Consider the following 22,429-nt stretch of genomic DNA (forward strand, 5'->3'; position numbering starts at 1 on the left):
TAGACATATTATGTCATCTCAGTTTATGTAATTTGTCATGAAAATTGACTATTATGTAAGAATGAATAAAAAAAATATATTGGAATAATAACTATATTATTTCTGCTTCTATACAATTCACGAAATGCACAGAAATCATTGTGCACAATTCATGAAATTGTGTAGTTTCTTGCCCATTTCATGAACTGTACAAGGGCATTGTACAATTCATGAAATGGGCAAGAAACTACACATTTCATGAATTGTGCACCTTCACAATCTGTGTGTAACATATATATACCTTGTCATAGCAATAAAATATGGAAACAATTTTTTTTTTTAAAAAACTGCAGTTCATAACCCAAACATGTTATAACTGTGCATAGTTAATAATATTCATTTGGCTACACTGCTGCTAGAGCTTGCCTTAATTCATTTCTGTAGTTTATTATACATAATATCTTCAGATATACAGAATATCTTATGAAGTATATACAAATTACAAATTCATGTAGCAAGAATATTAAATAACTTTTAAAATACATGTTCACGTATTCATAATTTTCTTGATCTTCAGTTGACACTCCAACAATTCCTTGAATGCCCGATATTTGCTATCATGGTATCTGAAAAATTATATTAACTTGCTTTAATGATTGTGTAACCAAAGAATACTCAGGTATGAGTAATTCTGTATAACAAAATTATTCCAAAAGTCATGAAATCTACAAACAAGGGCAAAGGTTTAATAAAATCTCGACTTATAACAAGGTAAAAATAATATTTATGCTTTGAAAAGTATAAATGATGTTGGAAACCTTCATTTATTACATAATGCATCAGCATCTTTTCTTTACTGAACTTTTCTTCATTCTTTTCTTCTACTTCCATTTTCTGGAATAGCCTTCCTCCATATACATTACTTAACAAAGCTCAGACTGAACTCTCTTAAAGATTGGCAATTATCTATCATCCTTTGGACTTATACTTCCACAGAATTCCAGCTATTGGTATTTTCGCAAATGCAATAAGATAGAGATTACTACCCATTTATAATTAGATGCACAAACAGAAAAGTCCAATAACATGGAAAATGCAAATTATTTTTATTGTTTTATGGTAGTGACCTCCAGAAATGTGCTTTAGTAAAATGTGCACTCGTGCAGGGTGATAATAGCGAGGTTTCGCCTTAACCCTGTGAAGTTCATTACAGAAAATTTCATTTTGACCGTTATCATGGTGCCGACTAAGAATAAGTGACAGCAGTACTAGTAAATCTACCAAGAAAAGAAAGTGATCGATTTGGATCAGAAAATTAAACTAATAAGGATGTATGAAAATGGTCAAACATTAACAAGTATCGTGCTGAATTCAGATTTGTCAATAATAATATAGTAGCAATATGTTATTAGTCATTCCCTAGTTACGTAAAACTCGACGAAGTAAGAAGTCCTGGAATGTATCTCTTACGTATGTCGGGGACTTCTGTATTTTTGGATTAACCGGGAAATCAATTATCCGGGATTTGTTTTTTACCATCTATCCCGGAAAATCAAGAGTCTACTGTATAAAAATTATTTTAGTGTAAATATGAAACAAATTCTTGTTAATGGTATTTAAAACGTGTGAATTATTATGAATTATTTATGATGTTGTTGTAGTAGTAGTAGTAGTAGTAGTAATAATAATGGCAAATGTGTGAGAAAGCAATCTTATATAGCATTGGCCAGAAAAAAAAAAAAAGTTCACCCATACCCTCCAAGGATTTTTCTAGTTCTCCCTTTTCTTATTTATTCAACCAATCTACTTCTACAACAGTTGGAAGACTGTTCCAACAATCAACCAACTGCTGATTGAAGGCAAACTTCCGCACATCTATTCTGCAACCACATTTCCTCAATTTGAATTTATGCTCCTTCATGTGCGTAGTCTCAGTTAAGGCTTTAAACACCTCAATCTGATATCCCCACAGGTGCCTAGTCTTCAGATGCTGAAATTTGCAGAACTCAAATCTTTCTAGGTAAGAGCACCCTTTTGTTCCCTTTACCAATCTGGTTGCCCTTCTCTGCAACTGTTCCGTCAGTTCTACATCCTTCCTAAAGTGAGGCCTCTAGATCTGTATACAGTACTTAAGATGCAGCCTAACCATGCCCTTATACAAAGGGATAATCACTTCCTTATCTCAGTTAGCAAAGTTTCTGTATACAATTGACAAAACCCCAAGGAGCTGTCCTAGCAGCATGTCTGCACTGTTCAGAGTATTTCATGTCTGACTGCACAATTATCCCCAGGTCTTTTTCATTCTCCACTACCCTGAGTGTAGTGCTACAGTTGATAAGTTACTTTGGGATTACTGCTACCCATGTGCATAGTATCTTGCATTTATCAACGTTAAACTTCAACTGCCATTTCTCAGCCCATCGACTCGATTTTCCTAGATCTTGTTGCAGTAGGTCACCTTGATGACCGTCATTAATTAACCCTGCCAAACTTTGAATCATCTGCAAACTTAGACATTAAGCCTGATATACCTTCATCAAAATCATCAACAAATATTGAAAACAACAATGGGTCCAGGCTGAACCCTGGAGAACTACACTAATAACATTAGTCCAAGAAGAGTAGTGCCCATTACTAACCACTCCCTGTCTTCTTCCACTTAAATATCCCTTTATCCATAGCAGTAACTTGCCCTTAATTCCACATAGACTTCTGGATCAATGTGCCACAGTATCAAAAGTCTTCCTGAAATTCAAGTATATGATTTCAAAATTATTTTTTGCATCCAGTTTCGTGGTTACTGCACCATAGTAACCTACCTATCAGATTGGTTAGACAAGACTGCCCCTTTACAAATCCATGTTGTGATTGCAAGATAATTGCATGTCTGTCCAGATAGTCCTGCATTACTTCTCTAACCAGTGATTCCATTATTTTCCCTGGAACAGATGTTAAGCTAACAGGTCTGAAATTACTCATGTTGCCTTTGTATCCCCCTTTATGAATTGGGGATACATTTGCCATCTCTAGTCCATAAGGACCTCCCCTGAATCCATGGATTCTCTTATAATTATGGCTAAGGGTTTGCTTACCTCCTTTGCTGCCTTCCATAATATAATTCGATAGATTCCATCCACCCCAGGTGTTTTTTTTTAATGTCCATCTTCGACAATTTTTTTCTCTACTTTCCTTTCCCACCTTTGTCCAAACCAGATGGTTCTGTTGTCACTTCAGCCAAGGATAAAGCTGACCTGCTAGCACCCCATTTTTCTTCCAACTCGTGTATTAATGATCTAGGTAAAACACCTCCCAATCATTCCCAACATACTCCATTCAATGCTTCCTATGGTCTTCCATCAAAATGATGTCAGAAGGATTTTGACGAATTTTGATGCTGAGAAAGCTCCAGGTCCCGATGGTATTTCTCCACTTGTTCTCAAAACCTGTGCTCCTGAACTTACTCGTGTTCTTTGCCGCCTTTTTTCACTTTCTTATTCCAAAGGTGTTTTTCCATCTGCTTGGAAATTTGCTCATATCCAGCCAGTTCCTAAAAAGGGTGACAAATCTCTCCCATCCAATTATCGTCCCATTGCAATTACTTCTACTCTTTCTAAAGTAATGGAGAAATCAATTAATCGCCAACTCTTAAACTACCTAGAAACCTTCCATCTGATCAACGATCACCAGTATGGATTTCGTCAGTGTTGATCCACTGGTTTTTTTATTTTATTTTTTATTATTTGGTTTTTAGGAGCATTAGCAACTAAGGCCATATTGCTCCGGGATATGCGGTGGTCATTCCCTGACCTTTCCGCTTCCTCCGTATTTGGTGGTGACGGGCTCGAACCCCGGTCTAATCAAGAAGCGTGTGCTACGCACTACTGCTCCTTCCCACCTGGCTACGGAGGCGCCTGATCCACTGGTGATATTCTGGCTCATGCTACCCATTTATGGACTAATTCAATGGAAAAGGTTGGTGAAACACAAGCAGTTGCTCTTGACATCTCAAAGGCTTTTGATTGTATTTGGCATAAAGGTCTTCTAAACAAGCTTCCATCTTATGGTTTGCCAACTGATTTTTGTAATTGGTTATCTAGTTTTCTCTCTGATCGCTCACTGAGGGTGATGGTAGATGGCTTTCTGTCTTCTAACTTCTCCCCTAATTCCAGTGTCCCCCAATGTTCAGTTCTTTCCCCCACTCTTTTCCTCTTGTATATTAATGACCTTCTTCCATTGACTGGAAATCCTATCCATAGTTTTGCTGATGATAGCACATTGCATTCCACTTTCCATTTTGAGAAACCTTGCCCTGCTCAATCAGCTTCAACTTCTCGAAAATCTGCTACCAATTCCTTAAATGCCGATCTTTAGGTAATTCTCCAGTGGGGCAAAGACAGCTTAGTTGATTTCAACCCTTCTAAAACTCAGTCTTGTCTTATATCTCGCAAAAAGGATTCTTCTGCTCCTATGCTTATCTTTAGTGACACTCCGATTTCTAGGCAAAATGATATATCTCTTTTGGGGATTACCCTGACTTCTAATCTCTCTTGGCACAAGCACATTACAAATATCGCTTCCTCTGCATCTAAAAAAACTTGGTTTTTCTCTCTCGCTCTCGGCATTACTTTTCTTCCAAACAGCTGCTTACTCTGTATAAATCGCAAATCCGCCCTGCCATGGAATATTGTTCCCACATCTGGGGTGGTGCCCCCAAAACCTCTCTCAGATTTTTTGATTCCATTCAGAAGAGGGCAGTTAGGTTAATTAATGATTCATCTCTAACAGAGTCTCTCCACTCGCTGTCTCATAGACGTACTGTTTCTGTTGCATGCCTCTTCTACAGATACTTCCATGGGCACTGTTCTTCTGAAGTGGCTTCTATAATTCCCACTCTCTCTTTCAAAACAGTCCGAACACATGCCGCCACCAGCCAACATCCATTTACTGTCCAACTTCAAACTCACAGAACCAACTTTTCATCTTCCTCGTTTATTTATTCAACTGCCATTTTCTGGAACAACCTTCCTTCATACGTATTTCCTGAAAATTACAGTCTACAGAAGTTCAAGTCCAATGTTAACAAATACCTTCTTTCATCTTCTCAACCTCCAACCCAAGCACGGTACTAAGTATGATAGTTTCTAATACCTCTCGTGTTTGGGGTTTACATAAAAAAAAAAAATAAATAAATAACTTTAAATGTTCAAAATATACCTGTTATCTGCAAGGTTTGGCTGTATAACCTTTCCAATTCCACACATGGATCCCATTGCTGATATAACACTTGGAAAATCACCTGCAGCTTTTGCTCCTAATATTGCAGCACCCAGGAGTACTGACTCTGTTTCATGAGGCAATATTACTGGTAGTCCTATAAAATACAAATTGGCATATTAGGTATCTTAAATGAGTATATGTTGATACTAAGAAAAAAAGAATTCATTATCTTTAATTTTAGGATTTTTATCAGTTAATATTTATTTGATTTATCAAGCACAAGGCTAAGATGCTACAATTTGCAAAAATAAAACCTTTCTTGGTAAGAACACCTGTTACTTTCCTCACCAATCTTGTTGCTCTTCTCTGCACCTGTTGCAACAGATCCGTGTCCTCTCTAAAATGAGGCCTCCAAACCTGTATGTAGTAATCAAAATGTAGCTGCCTAACAATTACCTTATCCATTGGGAATAATCTCCTCATCTCTGCTATCAATATTTATGGATATCATTAACAAACCTCCATGAGCTGTCCCTGCAGTGTGTTTGCACTGCTTGGAGAACTTCATACCCGACTGTACAATTACCAAAGGTCTTTTTCATTTTCCACCACCCTGAATGTAGTACTACAGTTTGTACATTAATCTGGGATTACTACTACCCATATGCAGCACGTTGCATTCATTAGTGTTAAACTTCAACTGCCATTTCTCAGCCCATCTCCCTAATTTTTCTAGATATTGTTACAGTAGCATACCTTGATTACTGTCATTAACAACCCTGCAACCTTTGTATTATCTGCAAACTTAGACATTAAGCCTGATATGCCTTCATTAATATCATTAATAAATATACAAAACAATGTTGTGCCCAGTACTGAAACCTGGGGAACTGCAGTAATAACATTAGCCATGAACAGCAGTGTCCATTGATAACCACTCTGTCTTCTCCACTTAACCATCCCTTTATTCATAGTACTTGCACTTAATGCCACATTGCTCGAATTTGTATGGCAGTCTTTTATATGCAACAGTAGCAAACATTTTTTTGAAATCTAAGTATATGATATAAGAATTAATTTTTGCATTCAGTTCCTGTCTTACTGCATCATAGTATCTAATCAAAGTGGTTAGACAGGTTCCCCCATTAACAAATGCAGGCTGTGACTGCAGTATAATTGTAATCCTGTCTAGATAGTCCTGTATTACTTCTTTAACCAGTGACTCCATTATTTCCCTGAAATGAAGTTAAAAAGTACCCCAATTCACAAAGTTTCCCCTTTATGAATCAGGGATACATTCACACATCTCCAGTTCATAGGGACCTTTCTTGGATCCAAAGATGCTCTCATAATTATGGCTAAGGGTTGCTTAACTCCTTTGCTGACTCCCTTAATATAATATGATTTATTTGGTGCATTTTTTATGTTTAACCCCTCCATTATTAAAAAACCATTTAGCTCCCTGATAGAGCTTGATAAACTTCTGGCATAACCTTCCCTAAAGAATTCCTTATGTGCGAATGTAGATGCAAAATATCTATTCAGTATGTCAGCAACCTGAGCAGGATCATCAACAGTTAAACCACTGACATTAAGTGGACCAACGTGATTCAACCCCTTCCATCCACTGTTAATATAAGTAAAGAAGTTCTTTCCCAGAGACTTCTCATAATCTACCTTATCTTGCCTAACATACTTTGCGACTTGATTACGGACTAATTTATATCCACCATAGGCTTGTGTATCACTTGGTAATTTATATGCATCCCATGCATTTTTCTTTCCTGCTACAAGCCTCATCAGCTAATCTGACATCCATTAATCTGACATCTAAACACTGAATAGTATTTCTTAGTTGGTATGAAAAGCCTAGAAGCTTCTATGATTATTTTCTTGAACGCTCACTGTTTAGAATTTGCTGTCGGTAACTTCATTTGGTCCCACTGTACAGAATTTAAAAACTGTCTGAGACAGCTGTAGTCTTCTTTTCAAAAGCAAAAGCCCCTTCCCTTGCCTTTGCAAATAGTTACGTGTTTAAGTAAATCCAGCATCAATGCATTGTGATCATTGTCACCTAATGGTTCTTTTATCTGCAGATTCTTAATTCATGAAGGGCCACTGTTGATAATCACATCAAGAGCATTGCTTTTTCTTGTTGCTTCTCTAATATGCTGATGTAGAAAATAATCATACAATAAATCCACAAAATCCTTGCTACTATGTGAGTGATCAACCCAAAAGTCCAGTCAATCTGGATTGTTAAAATCCCCCATTATAAGACATTCTGATTTACTTGCCCACTATCTCTCTCTCTGTACAGTTGTTTGTTGTACTCATCAGAGTCATTAGGCCTATAATACCCTCCTACTCTCATGTTTGCTTTCCCAGTGCTCATGTCACACCAAACTGACTCAACATTGCACTAGCCATCTGTCAACTGGATGCACTGCCTTAGATTTTATGTTTTTCTTAACTAATAGCAGAATCCTTTCTATCCTGTCTGTCCTTTCTGTACACATCGTACTTCCCGTATTCAAATTCTGCATTCCTTATATCCGTGACATCACATCTCTCATATTCCAACAATGTCCACATTTGATGTCTTTGATCAGCACTTCAACTTCTTCAAACTGATTTACTATGCTCCTGGCACTGGTGTACATGCACCTGTTCTTACTCTTCATTAACCTAACATAGCCCATGTATTTACTTGTTCCATATGACTCCCAGCAGTCCTTGGAATTCCTGGTATCTTGCTTTCTAGGCCACTACTTGTTCCAATAGAAGCAGTGTAAGAATCACTTTCACCTCTGCCTGTGGCTATTTTATTATTAATCTATTAGTCTATGTATCTTTCCAAGCTACTAGTTTTCCGACCCACCTAACACTGCCTCAATAGCATCAGCAAATATTATTGCACCCTTTCAATTTAAGTGAATCCCATTCCTGTAGAAGCAGTCTCTTCTGTTAACAAGCAAAGTCCACGCTGAGAAATATTTTACCCCATGAGCCTTGCACAATCTCTCCAGGGCCAAATTGAATGACAAGGCTCTAATCATATACTCTGTCCTATCATATCTGGGCAGAAGTGCACACACTTTCAAATTTAGCTCCCTAACTTGCAACTTATTTTTCAACATTGACCTATACTTGTTAAGTAAGTCTGCAGATCTCCTCTTAGTGTTATTAGTGCCAACTTGTATAACAGTATCACCTTTTTTCCCCCTTAAAAGATGACATCTGCTCTACAATGTCATCAACTTTTGCCCCTGGCAGACACCCCCCCTCCTGGTCCTATTGCACCTATCCTTTTTGCACAATATATTTCACATTTCCCTGTGGGATCAGCACATTCAGCCTTTGCTGTGTTGTGTGATGATCAAGGGCAAGCTCTGGCACTGATGTGGGCGGCTGAGAGCGTTTGATGGACCACTCAAGTTAAATCCTTTGAGGGCATCCACCCTGTTCTTCAAGCTCTAACTAAAATTAAACTCTACCAAAAAGTATAAACTTTTGCCTTTGTTTACAATTTAATCGATACATCCTCTGTAAGCCTAACGTTAGTATGACCAAATGCTCGGAAATTATTTCATCCTATACAGCTACCCAGGCCATCAATCAATTAAAATATACTGCAACAGAAAAATACTTCACTTTTTTTTTATAATAATTACATTTGTCAGCATTTTTAACTTTCGTTGCTTGTTTACTCCACAGTTACTAATTATTTGTTGAAATTCTTTTTTAATAGAGAAACTAAAGTTCACACTGTTCCCGAAAGGCTGCAAGTCATAGCTGGGTGGAAATGTGCTGGAGAGCAGAGAAGAACTATGTTAGAAAGGGTGCAGAGGGAGGAGGAGGCTTATTTGAAATTTGTGGCCACAGTGCAAGAAAGTCATTATGATTTTGTTGAACCAGTGGGGGCAAAGGAGGAACACTATCTATGTGGAGGTAATCCATTCTAATCCCTTCCCCCAGTTCTAGCATCATTTACTCCTTTCCAGAGTACATATAATCATGTGCAGGGCCTGCTATGGTATATACGTATGCTGTATTAACATTTTTAAGGTCATTTCAAGAAATATGCTTACTTACATATGAATTGTCTTGAAATCTTACAAGAAGTGCCATCATCTGTTTATTGGTGTTTCTAAGTAGTTATAAACAATTAATAATAGATGGCTGCAAAAATAACTTTTAAAATTGGAAGAGTTAAAATTATACCTGTTATTCTGAGTTGTCAGATTTCATCTTATAAAAGCCTAAATTGAACTTTTTCTGAATTTTTTAAAATAATCTCACTATAATGGAGGGCTATTAAATCAGATCAAATGAATATTTAAAAGGATTTATGCACATAATTTCAATTTTACAAAAACTTAAATTCTACAAAGAAGCTCACTACTTAGATTACCCAATATCAGTAACCTCACTATCTGAGGATCACACACAATTGATAAACTCAATCTGGAAAGGATTAAAGATTTACCTTCATTCATTTTACTCCCATCTCAAAGCCTTATAAGCTTTGATCAGATCTTCTCTATGGTACTCAGTTATCAGTATGTGCAGCATACATTCAAAGTTTCTCCTTGTGCTGTCAATATCACCAAGTGTCACTTGTCTTTGGACTTCTCCATTTGTTTCTCTATACACTCCTTGTTTACTATTGGGTTAATGAAAGCTTATCTTTCTAACACAAGGCATCACCTTCCAATAAATAAACCTCACTTTATTTATGATTGCACACAACAGGCTTATGATATGCCAGTTGCAAGTGATGGTTTGTGTGCTTCAGTCTTAATGTATTGTTTATCATTGTAATATAAGAGCAGAAATATTCTTCTGAGTTTGGAAGGGTGGAACCTCAGACTAAATCACAGGTAATTAATACTACTTCATCTGATAATACTGAGATTTATAAACCTAACTGTTCTTATTTAAATGCATATTACTAATAGATAAAAATTTTTATGTATGCTACTACTACATATTTTTATTAAAAATGCATAAAAGTATCACACCTGTAATATCTGCATGTAACTGTACATATAGAGGATTATGAGATAGGCCTCCACACATAAGAAGTGTATTTATATCATATCCTCCCTCTGACAAATTTTCAATTATATCTTTTGTTCCATACTAAAAGATAAAAAACCATGAGTATACAGACCCAACTGTTGTATCATAGACACTACAACTGCAATAATATCCAAATTAAAATTTTTCAAACATTTTCTAATCTAATACTAATTAGTAGGATTTAATGTAATCTTATATATGATATTTTAAAATAACATAATACAGATTAATCTTTTGTTTTACTAGTCATATAGATTTTTCTGATAGTTTCATTTGTTGAAATATTTTCAATTAACTTAAGTAGGGTTGTTCTTACTAAGAATGATGACTTAAGTTCTGAAAATTGCAATGACTGGAGACTAGGTACCTGAGAGGTGATCTGATTGAGGTGTAAAAGGCTTTTAATGGTTTGAGCAAGCTCAATGCTCATGGGATTCTTCCTCTTGCTCAGATTGCACACCTGAGGGGGCATAAATTCAAGTTGAGGAAAGACAGATGTGAAGAAATTTGCCTTTAGTCAGCAGGTGGTTAATTGCTGGAACAAACTTCCATCTGTAGTTGTGGAAGTTGATAGTTTAAGTGGACTTTTGGAGCAAATGGATGGGTGACATGGGGAGGGTTTTAATTAATTTTTTAGCTGATGCTGTATGAGCTTGCTTTCTTACATCATATGCCTTTTAGAATCGGTGATTTGGCATAGATAGCTAGCATGAGAGTTCGAACCACGTGGGTGGCAATAGATAGTTAAATTTACATCTATTATAACTACTTAGATTTTACAAACAATTTTTTAAATTAATACATATAACTTGTTAGGGGATACGAAATTCATATAACTTAACTCAGTTGGAGATAAAACTTGATACTGAAAAAAAAAAAAAAAAAAAATATATATATATATATATATATATATATATATAGTGTTATAACTACATTGGGATATAAGCTTAGTGTTATTATTATAACACTAAGCTTATATCCCAATTGCACCATATGAACCATATGAACTTCCTTGCACCATATGAACCATATGGTGCAAGGAAGCCTGAGGCTTATGCTGCACCAGTCAAAAAAAAAAAAAAAAAAAAAATTCTGAGTCACCCTAAGAGAGAAAGAAGTAGAAGGGAATCACCAAGAAAGATAAGAATGATGATATCCAACTCAGGACCCTGGGTTTGCCAAGCCCATACTCACCAGATGTGAGCCCCTGGGGTTGAATATATTTTAAATTGCATTGGAATTGAATCGAAATCATACCTCAGACCAGAGCAGCACCAAGGGGGGATGGTTGTGCTCTGAATCACAGCCTTTTAAAATGTACTACTTGTTTGATGTTTGTGAAGCAATCAGGAACGGGACATGATATTGCCAAGGGGAATGTGGTTTTGTGTGTGCTCAATGTAAGGAGTGTGAGGAAATCAGGCGACAACTCAGTATTGTTATGGGCCTATATGGGAGCTAAAAGAATAGAGTAGATGCCCTCGAAGGATTTAAATTGAGGGCCCATCAAGCTCTTAGCTTCCCAGATCAGAGCCAGAGCTTGCACTTGAACATCAGGCAAAACAGCGACAATACCAAGGCAGAATGCACTGATCCCACAGGAACTAGTCGTTGCCAGTGACTCAATTGTGAGGGAAACAGGAAATATATTGTGCAAAAAAGGATAGATGGAACAGGACCAGGATATATCTGCCAGGGACAAAGGTTGATGATATTGTAGAGCAGATATCATCTTTTAAGGGCACAAAAGGTGATATTGTTGTACATGTCGGCACTAATGATATTAAGAGTAGGAGATTGGCGGAATTACTTAACAAGTACAGGTCAATGTTGAAAAAAAGCCATGAGCTACGGTTGAATTTGAAAGTGTCTGCAATTATGCTCAGACATGATAGGAAGGAGTATACAATGAGAGCCTTGTAAATCAATTCGGCCCTGGAGAGATTGTGCTCATGGGGTAGAATTTTTCTCAGCCTGGTCTGTGTTTGTTAACAGGAGAGAATGCTTCTAAAGGGATAGGATACACTTAAATAGAAAGGGTGCAAGAATATTGCTGATGCTATCAAGGCAGTGTTAGGTGGGTCAGAAAACTGCTAGCTTGGGAGGATACACGGACTAATAGATTAAGAGTAGCCGCTGGCAGAGGTGAAAGTGATTCTTGTACTGCTTCTATTGGAATGAGCAGCAGCCTGGAAAACAAGGTGTGGGGGATTTCAGAGACTGCTGGGAGTCATTGCAGAAGAAGTAAATATGTGGGCTGTGTTAGGATAGCTAAGAATAGGAACAGGTGCAGGTATACTTGCGTGTACTCCTATGCTAGGAGTTGGGTAAATAAATTTGAAGAATTTTAGGTGCTGTTAAAAACATCAAAGGCAGATATTATTGGGATATCAGAGATGTGGTGTCACACAGATATAAGGAAGGCAGAATTGGAATTTGTGCAATACATTGTCTACGGGAATGATAGGATAGGAAGGGAGGAGGGGTTATGCTGTTAGTTAAGAAACACAAAATCTAAGAAAGTGCAGCAAGCAGTGTCAAGTCAGTTTGGTATGACATAAGCACTGAGAAAGCAAAATTGAGAGTAGGAGTGTGTTATAGGCCTAATGACTCTGATGAGTATAATGAACAACTGTACAGAGAAATAGAGTGGGCCAGTAAATCAGATTGTCTTATAATGGGGGATTTTAATTTCCCAGATATTGACTGGAACTTGTGGGTTGGTCACTCACACTAGCAAGGCTTTTGTGGATTTATTGGATGATTGTTTTCTAAACCAGCATGTTCAGGAGGCAATTAAGAGGGAGTAATACTCTTGATCTGGTTATCAGTAGTGATTCTTCATGCATTAAGAATCTGCAGATAAAGGAACCACTAGGTGGCAGTGATCAGTGTGCTGATGTGAGATTTACTCAAAGAGGTAACTACCATCAGGGGTAAAGGGAAGGGTTTTTGCTTTCGTAAAGTCAACTACAGAGGTCTGAGACAGTTTTTAAATTATATATAGTGGGACCAACCCATGATGTTACCAACAGCAAATTCTAAATGGAGCATTCAAAGAATTAATCTTCAAAGCTACTAGGCTTTCCATAACCACTAAGAAATACTGTTCAAGGTTTAGGCCTAAATGGATGTCAGATGACCTAATGAGACATGTGGCAAAGAAGGAAAATGCATTTGATACATATAAATTGACAGGTAACAGTGGAGCCTATGGTAGATATAAGCTGGTCTGTAAGCAAGTTACAAAGAAGGTTAGGTAGGCTAAGGCAGATTATGAGAAATCTTTCTTTGGCAAAGGATTCAAAGAAAAACAGCAAAGAGTTTTTACTTATGTAAAGTCTATAAGGAAGGGGATGAATCAGATTGGTGCACTTGATATTGATGGTTCAATTGTTGATGATCCTGCTCAGGTAGATAACAAATTGAATGAGTATTTGCATCTGTATTTATACTTGAAGAGTTATTCAGGGAGGGGAAAGCAAGAGATGTATTAAACCCTGGCAGTGAGCTATATGATTTTGAAATAACTCAGAGCAAAGACGAGAAGTAATTGTTGAAGATAAACATAAGCAAGACACCTTGGGTGGATGGGATCTATCCAGTTATATTAAAGGACGCAGCAAAGGAAGTAAGCAAACCCTTAGCAATAATTATGAGAACTTCCTTGGACTCAGGGGAGGTACTTGTGAACTAGAGATGTGCAAATGTGATCTCAATTCATAAAAGAGGATCAAAGGGTGACGCAAGTAACTACAGACCTGTTAGATTAACTTCTGTTGAGGGGAAAAATAATGGAGGCACTGGTTAAAGAAGCACTGCAATATCATTTAGACAACACTTCAGTTATAGTTTAGACACAGCATGGGTTTGTTAAGGGGAAGTCTTGTCTGACAAATCTGATTGGATACTATGATGTGGTTACAAAGGAACTGGATGTAAAATATAATTTCGATAACATACACTGGAAGACTGCTGCACAAATTGGAGCAGTGTGGCATTGGAAGCAAATTGCTGCTATGGATAAAGGGATGGTTGAGTGGGATAAGACAGGGAGTGGTAATCAATTGACTCTGCTCTTCATGGACTAATGTTATTAGTGGAGTCCTCAGGGTTCAGTGTTGGGTCCATTGTTGTTTTCTGTATTTATTAATGATATATCAGGCTTAATGTCTAAGTTTGCAGACAATATGAAGGTTGGCAGGGTTGTTAATGACAGTACGCTACTGCGATAGGATCTAGAAAAGTTGAACAGATGGGCTGAGAGGTGGCAACTGAAGTTTAACATTGACAAATGTAAAGTACTGCATATGGGTTGCAGTAACCCCAAAGTGATGTATCAACTGTGTGGTATTACACTGAGGGTGGTAGAGAATGAAAAGGATCTGGGAGTAATTGTACATTCATATATGAAGTTTTCTGAGCAGTGCAGATGGTCTGCAACAGTAGCTCATGATGTCTTGTCAATGATATATACAAATTTTTCTAGCAGGGAAAAGGAGGTGATTATCCTCTTGTATAAGGCAATGGTCAGGCCACACCTTGAGTACTGTATACAGGTCTGAGGCCTCATTTTAGGAAGGATGTAGAACTGCTGGAACGAGTACAGAGAAGGGCAACAAGATTAGCGATTAGAGCAAAGGGTTACTCTTACGAGAAAGGGTTAAGTTTTGCAAATTACAGTGTCTAGAGCAGGGGTGGGCAACAGCTGGCCCGCGGGCCACATCTAGCCCGCGACGATGTTGCATCTGGCCCCCTCGGTAAATGCATAAATATAGAAAATCCATACCTGACTACACTCGCCGTAAACATTCGGCTTAATTCGGTTCAATCGGGAATCGTGGCCAGGACAACAGTAACCAAGTGATTCTACGCAGCGTCAAAGAGTTATTTCCTAATTATTATTGTAGCATCGATCGAACAAAGTTCCTTTGGGTTTGACTTCTTATTGAAAAAAATAATATTGGTGCGAGATATTTTATGTTTTATGCCTTTTCTAATTATTACAATTTTTAATTTAATATAATTTATAGCCCATAAAATGAGCCAATTAAAAAAAAAAGAAAAATTGATGCCGAATGCCGCATTTTCAATGATAATTGGACATTCAGATATTTTTTTTAAAAATACATTAATAATTTGGTAATTCAAGTAATATAACATTTTTTAGGTTATGATTTTTTTATTAAATCGTTCAATCTATTCCGGCCCGCATCATGATGCGAAAATTTCATTCGGCCCGCATCATGATACGAAAATTTCATTCGGCCCACTGACGAAAAAAGTTGCCCACCCCTGGTCTAGAGGCTAGGTAGTGATCTAATTGAAGTGTATAGGACCTTGAATGTTTTGAGCATGCTCAATGCTGATGGGATTCTTCCTCTTCCCCAGATTAATCACTTGACGGGACATAAATTCAAATTGAGGAAAAACATCTGTGGAATAGATGTGTGGAAATTTGCCTTTAGCCAGCGGGTGGTTGACTGCTGAAACAAACTTCCATGTTGTTGTTGTAGGAGTTGACAACTTAAATAAATTTAAGGCAGGACTAGACAAACATTTAGAACAAATGGATTGGTGAAATGGGAAGGGTGTTTTTTTTTTTTTTTTTTTTTGGCTGATGCAGTATAAGCTTGCTTTCTTGCATCATATGCCTCTGCTAATGCTAATTTTTTCCACATGGCACTATTGGTTTGGGCCTTATTTTAATAACAGATATGATCCAACATACCACACAGCCTCTTTTATGGATTAGCAGTAAACCAATAAAGAGTGAGAATTCTCTAATCTTAATCAAAAAGAACCTGTATTTATTTGGTACAATTTTTCTGGAATGCTCTCCAATATCAACCCCCTCACTAATATATAGGAATTTACAGCTGCTGTTAGCTGGGAATGAAGACAACTGGCTTCATAATTATATTTCCACCATGAAGAGAATATTATGTGACCTATATTCCAGTGATAAAAATTATGAATTTTTGTTTCATATTTTGAAACTTGCATTCAAGGGTGAAGAGAACAGCAAATATATTTGTTATATCAGTTTTGCATCAAATCATATTCTTTTCCTAAATATTTATTAAAATATAAGTGCATCTTTGAGATATTCCATTTTTTATATTTGTCACTTAACCTTGGATACATCTAAATCTAACTTTAAATGATTTGAATGTTGAAGTGGTTTGTTTGTTCAATGTTTATAAAATTTGTCTTAGCTGAACATAATACAGTGGGGGCCCAACTTACGATGACATCGACATCTGATATTCTCAGGAACTGATATACCATTGTTTATTTTAAGGACCGATGATATTTTCAGGTACTGATGGCTTTCTGATATAGCTGGAATGATACGTGGGCGAAAATTTTCAGACTCGTGGCGCACGGAACATCACTCGTACAATTGTTTTCAACCAATTAGCATTTTTTTTTTTTTTTTTTTTTTTTTTTATTGTTCAACGCATGGCTCACAGAACATCACTCGTATGATTGTTTCAGATCTATGACAATCCATCATAGATCTGAAACTTAAAAAGCTCCATCAACCAGTAGCAGTGCTGTGTGCTTTGAAGACTTTAAAGCCAGCAGAGGCTGGTTCAAACGCTTCAAAAATAGGGCGAATATCAAAAAAGTGTTGAAAAGCATGGGGAAGGCATCCAGTGCTGATAAAAAAAGCAGCTGAGACCTTTAAAATTGAATTCCAAGAGTTTGTTGATCAGGAGGGTATCTTCCCCAGGCAGGTTTTTAACATTAACGAAACTTGCCTCTTCTGGAAGCGAATGTCCAGGAGAACATATATCACTAAGGATGAGGCTAGTTAACCTGGGCATAAGCCTATGAAAGATAGGCTCACTATCCTGTTGGGTGCCAATGCCTCTTGAGATTTTAAGCTGAAGCTAGCATCCCCCAGAGTATTTAAACAACAAAAGGTTGACAAAGGCATACTGGGAGTGTTTTGGCGCAGTAATAAGAAGGCCTGGGTTACAAGATATGTCTTCAATGAATGGGAGCTTGAAGTTTTCTGTCCTTCAGTGAGGAATTATCTTGAGAAAAATAATCCTCCTGTGAAGGCACTGCTCCTGCTGGATAATATGCCAGGCCATGATCCCAACCTTGCTCAATCTCTTTAGGCACAATTTGACTTTATTCAAGTCAAATTTTTGCCACCCAACACCACTCCTCTTCTTCAACCAATAACCAGCAAGTGATTGCAAACTTCAAAAAAATCTACACCACGAAAATGTTTGCAAGTTGCTTTGCAGCAACCTCTGGTGAAAATTCTGTCACCCTCAAAGATTTATGGAGGTCGAAGTTCAACATGCTGGATTGTGTGAGGCTGATTGTAAATTGTTGGAATGATGTTTCCACCAGGTGCTTAAATTCACCCTTGAAAATCATTTGGCCTTTAATTATCCATAATGTTGTATGGATTTTGAAGATGATGGTGCTTTGACAAATGATATTGTTACTCTTGGTAAATCAATGGGTCTGGAGGTTGGCGAAGAGAATGTAGAAGACCTTATTGGGCTCATGGGCATGAGCTACAAGAGTTGGGGAAAATTACAGAGAGTGACACTGGAGAGGAAGAAAAAGACACCCAAAGACACCAAAAAGTGTCAGCTGAAGACTGTCATTTCTTGTTGGGAGTGTTTAAGAGAAGTGATAAAAAAAACACCCTGACATTGAAAAGACTGAACTCATGTGAAATGGAAGACTAAGTCATTTCTTACTTCAGGAAGCTACAAAAAAGTCATAAAAAACAGTTTCTTTGCCAGTAGCAACAAAAGACACTTGATATCGTCCTACCACCACTACGCCACCACTGATTTCATCAGCTCTGCACTTCAAGTCTAAGGTAAATGCTAATTTGTTTGTTTTTTATTTTAAGATGTTTTATGACTATTTATTAAATAATCTTTATAAAACACTAATTTTTAACGTAAAATTTTAACATGTAAGAAATACCTATTTTATGTGTTCTTGGGGAATGAATTGCAGGAAATCAATGTTTTTATTATTGGTTTCAACTTACAATATTTTCAACATACAATGGCTTTTGTGGAACAGATTACCATGGGATGTTGAGGCCCCACTGTATTCTGTAAAATTACTAAAGTTATTTTAAATACAGAATTTTTTCTAAACGAAAAATTTACTTTTGAATGAATTAGAGTAGTAGTTTAAACTTAGATAACATAAATATACTTACAGCAAGGGCCTGCAGCGTTGCTAGGTAGTATAATTCTAGATTTCTCATATCTGAAGAAAGAGTGAGCCCACATACCTGAAACAAATAAGTTTTGATGTATATAATTTTTAAAAAAAAGTTGCAGGATAGATGTGTGGACACATCATTTGTTCTAACAAGCAACTGGCCAAAGGCCAGTTGCTTGTTAGAATAAACTTTCATCGTTGTGAGGTGGATAACTTGAATAAATTCAAGGAAGCACTAGAAAAACTAACAGAGGGGATGGACAGGTGATGTGTGAAGGGTTTTTTTTTTTTTTAAGAGCATAGTAGCACTAACGGCAAATATGAATTTACTGCTCCAAATGCTTGGTGAAAGGCTAATTTCAAGAAATGGTCAAAATCTCTTTCCTGCCATTTTGTTTATTTGGCTACTAAAATGCTTATGTGTACAAAAGAATTTATATATATACTTTCTATAGTAGAAATACACAATATAGGAGAGCTGACAGAAAAAACACAATATGTAATCAGTGGAATTAGCAAAGAAAATGCAACAAGCATGAATAATGTTTTGACAACATTCAAAATAGTAGTAGCAGTAGTAATAGAAGCATGTGATGCAAGAAAGCAAGCATATGAGCTTATGTAGCATCAGCCAAAAAACAAAAAAAAAAACAATTTCACACAACCGTTCCCTCTAAAAGTTTTCCCAGTTCCTCCTTGAATTTATTTAAGCTATCAACTTCCACAATGACAGATAGAAGTTTGTTCCAGCAATTAACCACCTGCTGGCTAAAGGCAAATTTCCACACATCAATTCTACATCTGTCCTTTCTTAATTTGAATTTATGCCCCCTTAGGTTCGTAATCTGAACAAGTGGAAGGATCTCATCAGAATTTAGCATGTTCAACCTCAAGGCCTTATACACCTCAATCAGATCACCTTGCAGATGCCTAGTCTCCAGCCGCTGCAGTTTGCAGACCTTAAGCCTTTCTTGGTAAGAGTACCCCTTCGGCCGACCGGGCTAGCCGAGTGGGTAAAGTACCTGCCCGGCAACCCAAAGGTCGCGGGTTCGATTCCCGCTTCGGGCTTGGATCAAAGTACTGCAAAAACCTTGGGAGGTGCAATATGGCCACAGAAGCCGATGCGCCAACAACTAACAAATCAAAAAAAAAAGTACCCCTTCGTTCCCCTCACCAATCTTGTTGTCCTTCTCTGTACTCACTCAAGCAACTCTACATCCTTCCTAAAATGAGGCCTCCAGACCTGTACACAGTACTCAAGGCATAGCCTGACCATTGCTTTATACAAAGGGATAATCACTTCCGTTTCCCTGCTAGCAAAATTCCTGTATATCATTGACAATACCCCATGATCTGCTCTGGCAGCCTGTCTGCATTTCTCAGAAAACTTCATATCTGACTGCACAATCACTCCCAGGTCTTTTTCATTTTCTACCCCTGATGGGATATTTCTCTTGCTCAGACTATGCATATGAGGAGGCATAAATCAAACTGAGGAAGGATGGCTGTAAAATAGATGTGTGGAAGTTTGTTTTCGGCAATGTGCAGCTGATTGCTGGAAAAGATTGCAGTCAATTGTTGTGGAAGTGGTTAGTTTGAATAAATTCAAGGATGACCTAGACAAACTGTTGGACTGGATGGATAGGTGAAAAAGATTTTTGACGTGTAACCGTCTTTGGTGGCACCTACTACATATCGGACAGTATTAAAATCAATTTGTCATGATTTCACGATGTGAAAATGTCATTTCCATTTCATAACAAAAAAAAAAAAAAATGGAGCTGGGAGAAGAGATCATGCAAAGGATCATGGGAGGTGATATTGAATGTGCTCAGAACTGGCATAAACCAGCTGATTGCAGAAAAACGTTTATGATTTTGGGCATACCACTTAGGTGGCTTTGGGCTAACCACTGTCACCCATAGCAGAAACCTTTCGGTAAATAGAGAAATGAATATCTTGAGAGTAGTGACCTTGGATGTGATAAACCAGCTCTGAGCACATTCAAGATCATTACATTACAAGCACTTGAACCTTACCAGTTGAAGCACATTTAATGTAGGCATTACAGTACCCGTCTGTATTAGCGAAGTGGTTGTATATTTCCATCAAGAGGCGAATCATAAACGTTTTTCCGCAACCAGCTGGGCGGGTCAAGAATATTTGAATCAGTTCATGATTGGGATATAACAGACTCCAAATTACATGTATGAGTAGAATCTTTTGCTGTTATTGGCCATTCTCATTAAGGTTTCGTGTTTCTTTGCAATTGGGCTGATCTGGTTGAGCGTGGTGAGCTTTAGATCCTCATTCATCTTGCTGTTTGTATGATTGTAAAAGCTTTTAAAGGGGTCTTCTTGCAGTCATGTTACTAGGCATGCAGGTCATTACCACATGTTTGTCAGGGTCACCGTCGTTGTTGTCTTGACATATTGTTTTACATATTTCAATCGTTTTGCAAATGTCCAAGTCTGATTCATACAATTTACGATATAGTATGAGCTCTTCATAGATCTTGACATATTTCATCTCTGACGGTATCTCTGTGTCCTCATTGCAAAATGGAATGTGCAGCATTACCATCTCGCGCTTGTTCTTGTTGAGATCCCAAACCAAGTCATGGTTTCGATAGCGTATTATGCATGGATACTGTTGTTTCTTGCAGATCTCGTTAGTACTGCATGTGTAATTTGCAACAAAGCATGACAGAATAACATGATCCAACATGATAGTATGATTGTAACAATACAAATATTGTATTGTTGCATACTATTCAACAAATGGCTACAATCAAATGGGTAATTAGGCTATTGGCCTAACCTCTTCCAAACGTTGATTCGGTAGAGTAAGCAGTGGGCATGTGTATCTTATTTATCACTAACACTGATATGGTGTTGTGGGTGTGAGCATAAATTTCATTGTTCATGATTTAATTTTTCTATCTGTTTAAAATTTAGTAGGTGTTGTCAAAGATGTTTACATATAAAACATCTTTCATGCATACAGGGTACACACGCAATTTTTTTTTTTTTTGGTTGAATCTGTAGAAACTTACTCTCTTGCATTATTTGCTACTATTAATATAATACTAAAGTCATTTTACAGAAATGACCTCACAGTTTTGCCAAGCCAGTGATATGAAGTAAATCTACAAACTATATTTTAATTTTGTAAATGATTTTATTTAATCTTACTGCTACAATATAATTCATTTTATTGTAAATCAATTTGTAGCATATTGGTGACCCACCCTGTAGTTAGCAGTGTATCTCATCTTCAAATTGTACCAAAACTGAGATGGTATTTGGTATTTGGATTTTTTAGGAGCATTAGCAACTAAGGCCATATTGCTCTGGGATATGCGGTGGTCATTCCCTGACCTTTCTGCATCCTCCGTATTTGGTGGTGACAGGCTCGAACCACGGTCTAATCAAGAAGCGTGTGCTACACACTGCTGCTCCTTCCCACCTGGTTATGGAGGTGCCCAAAACTGAGTTGCAACAATAAACACAAATGTTACAATCTGATCTGAAAATTGTATGCAGTGCTGTATACAGTTTATCTTTTAGAGAAATTTTACACAGCAATATTAGAGATGATACCATTATCAATGGTTTCAACCTAAGTTGCTTAATATCTTTTAAATGACCTCACCAATAGCTATTAATCATTTTCTTAAAAGACCAAGGCATATTATGACAGCTGTGTCAAGATTACTCATCTCTCATAAGGTTGTCTTGATTGGTGAAAATATGATCATCTGTGAATAACATATCAAATCTAAGCAAATACATTTGCTCAGTAGTCTTAAAACTGTCATGACAATGATCTTTGAAAGTTTTGGTGAACACTGTGATTTGTACAATTTTCAAATTATTTTAATTTCTGCATTGAAATATAATCCAATAATCCCACTCTATAAGGAACATGG

General features: G+C 37.1%; 1 protein-coding gene across 1 annotated transcript in view; it reads right to left on the reverse strand.

Moving 5' to 3' along the window:
* Positions 1-526: 526 nt before the first annotated feature.
* Positions 527-22,429, reverse strand: part of LOC150075480 (FGGY carbohydrate kinase domain-containing protein) — a 90,886-nt gene continuing 68,983 nt past the window's right edge. The window contains exons 12-15 of the mRNA XM_090388503.1: positions 18,494-18,568; positions 10,221-10,341; positions 5,194-5,350; positions 527-605 (exon numbers count right to left, since the gene is read on the reverse strand). Of these exons, the coding sequence (XP_090244629.1) occupies positions 527-605; positions 5,194-5,350; positions 10,221-10,341; positions 18,494-18,568 (432 nt within the window). The remainder of the gene's footprint in view (positions 606-5,193; positions 5,351-10,220; positions 10,342-18,493; positions 18,569-22,429) is intronic.

Source organism: Mastigoproctus giganteus, chromosome 14 (assembly GCF_048544385.1).
Source record: "Mastigoproctus giganteus isolate SK-2022 chromosome 14, ASM4854438v1, whole genome shotgun sequence".
In the NCBI taxonomy this organism is placed as follows: Eukaryota; Metazoa; Arthropoda; class Arachnida; order Uropygi; family Thelyphonidae; genus Mastigoproctus; species Mastigoproctus giganteus.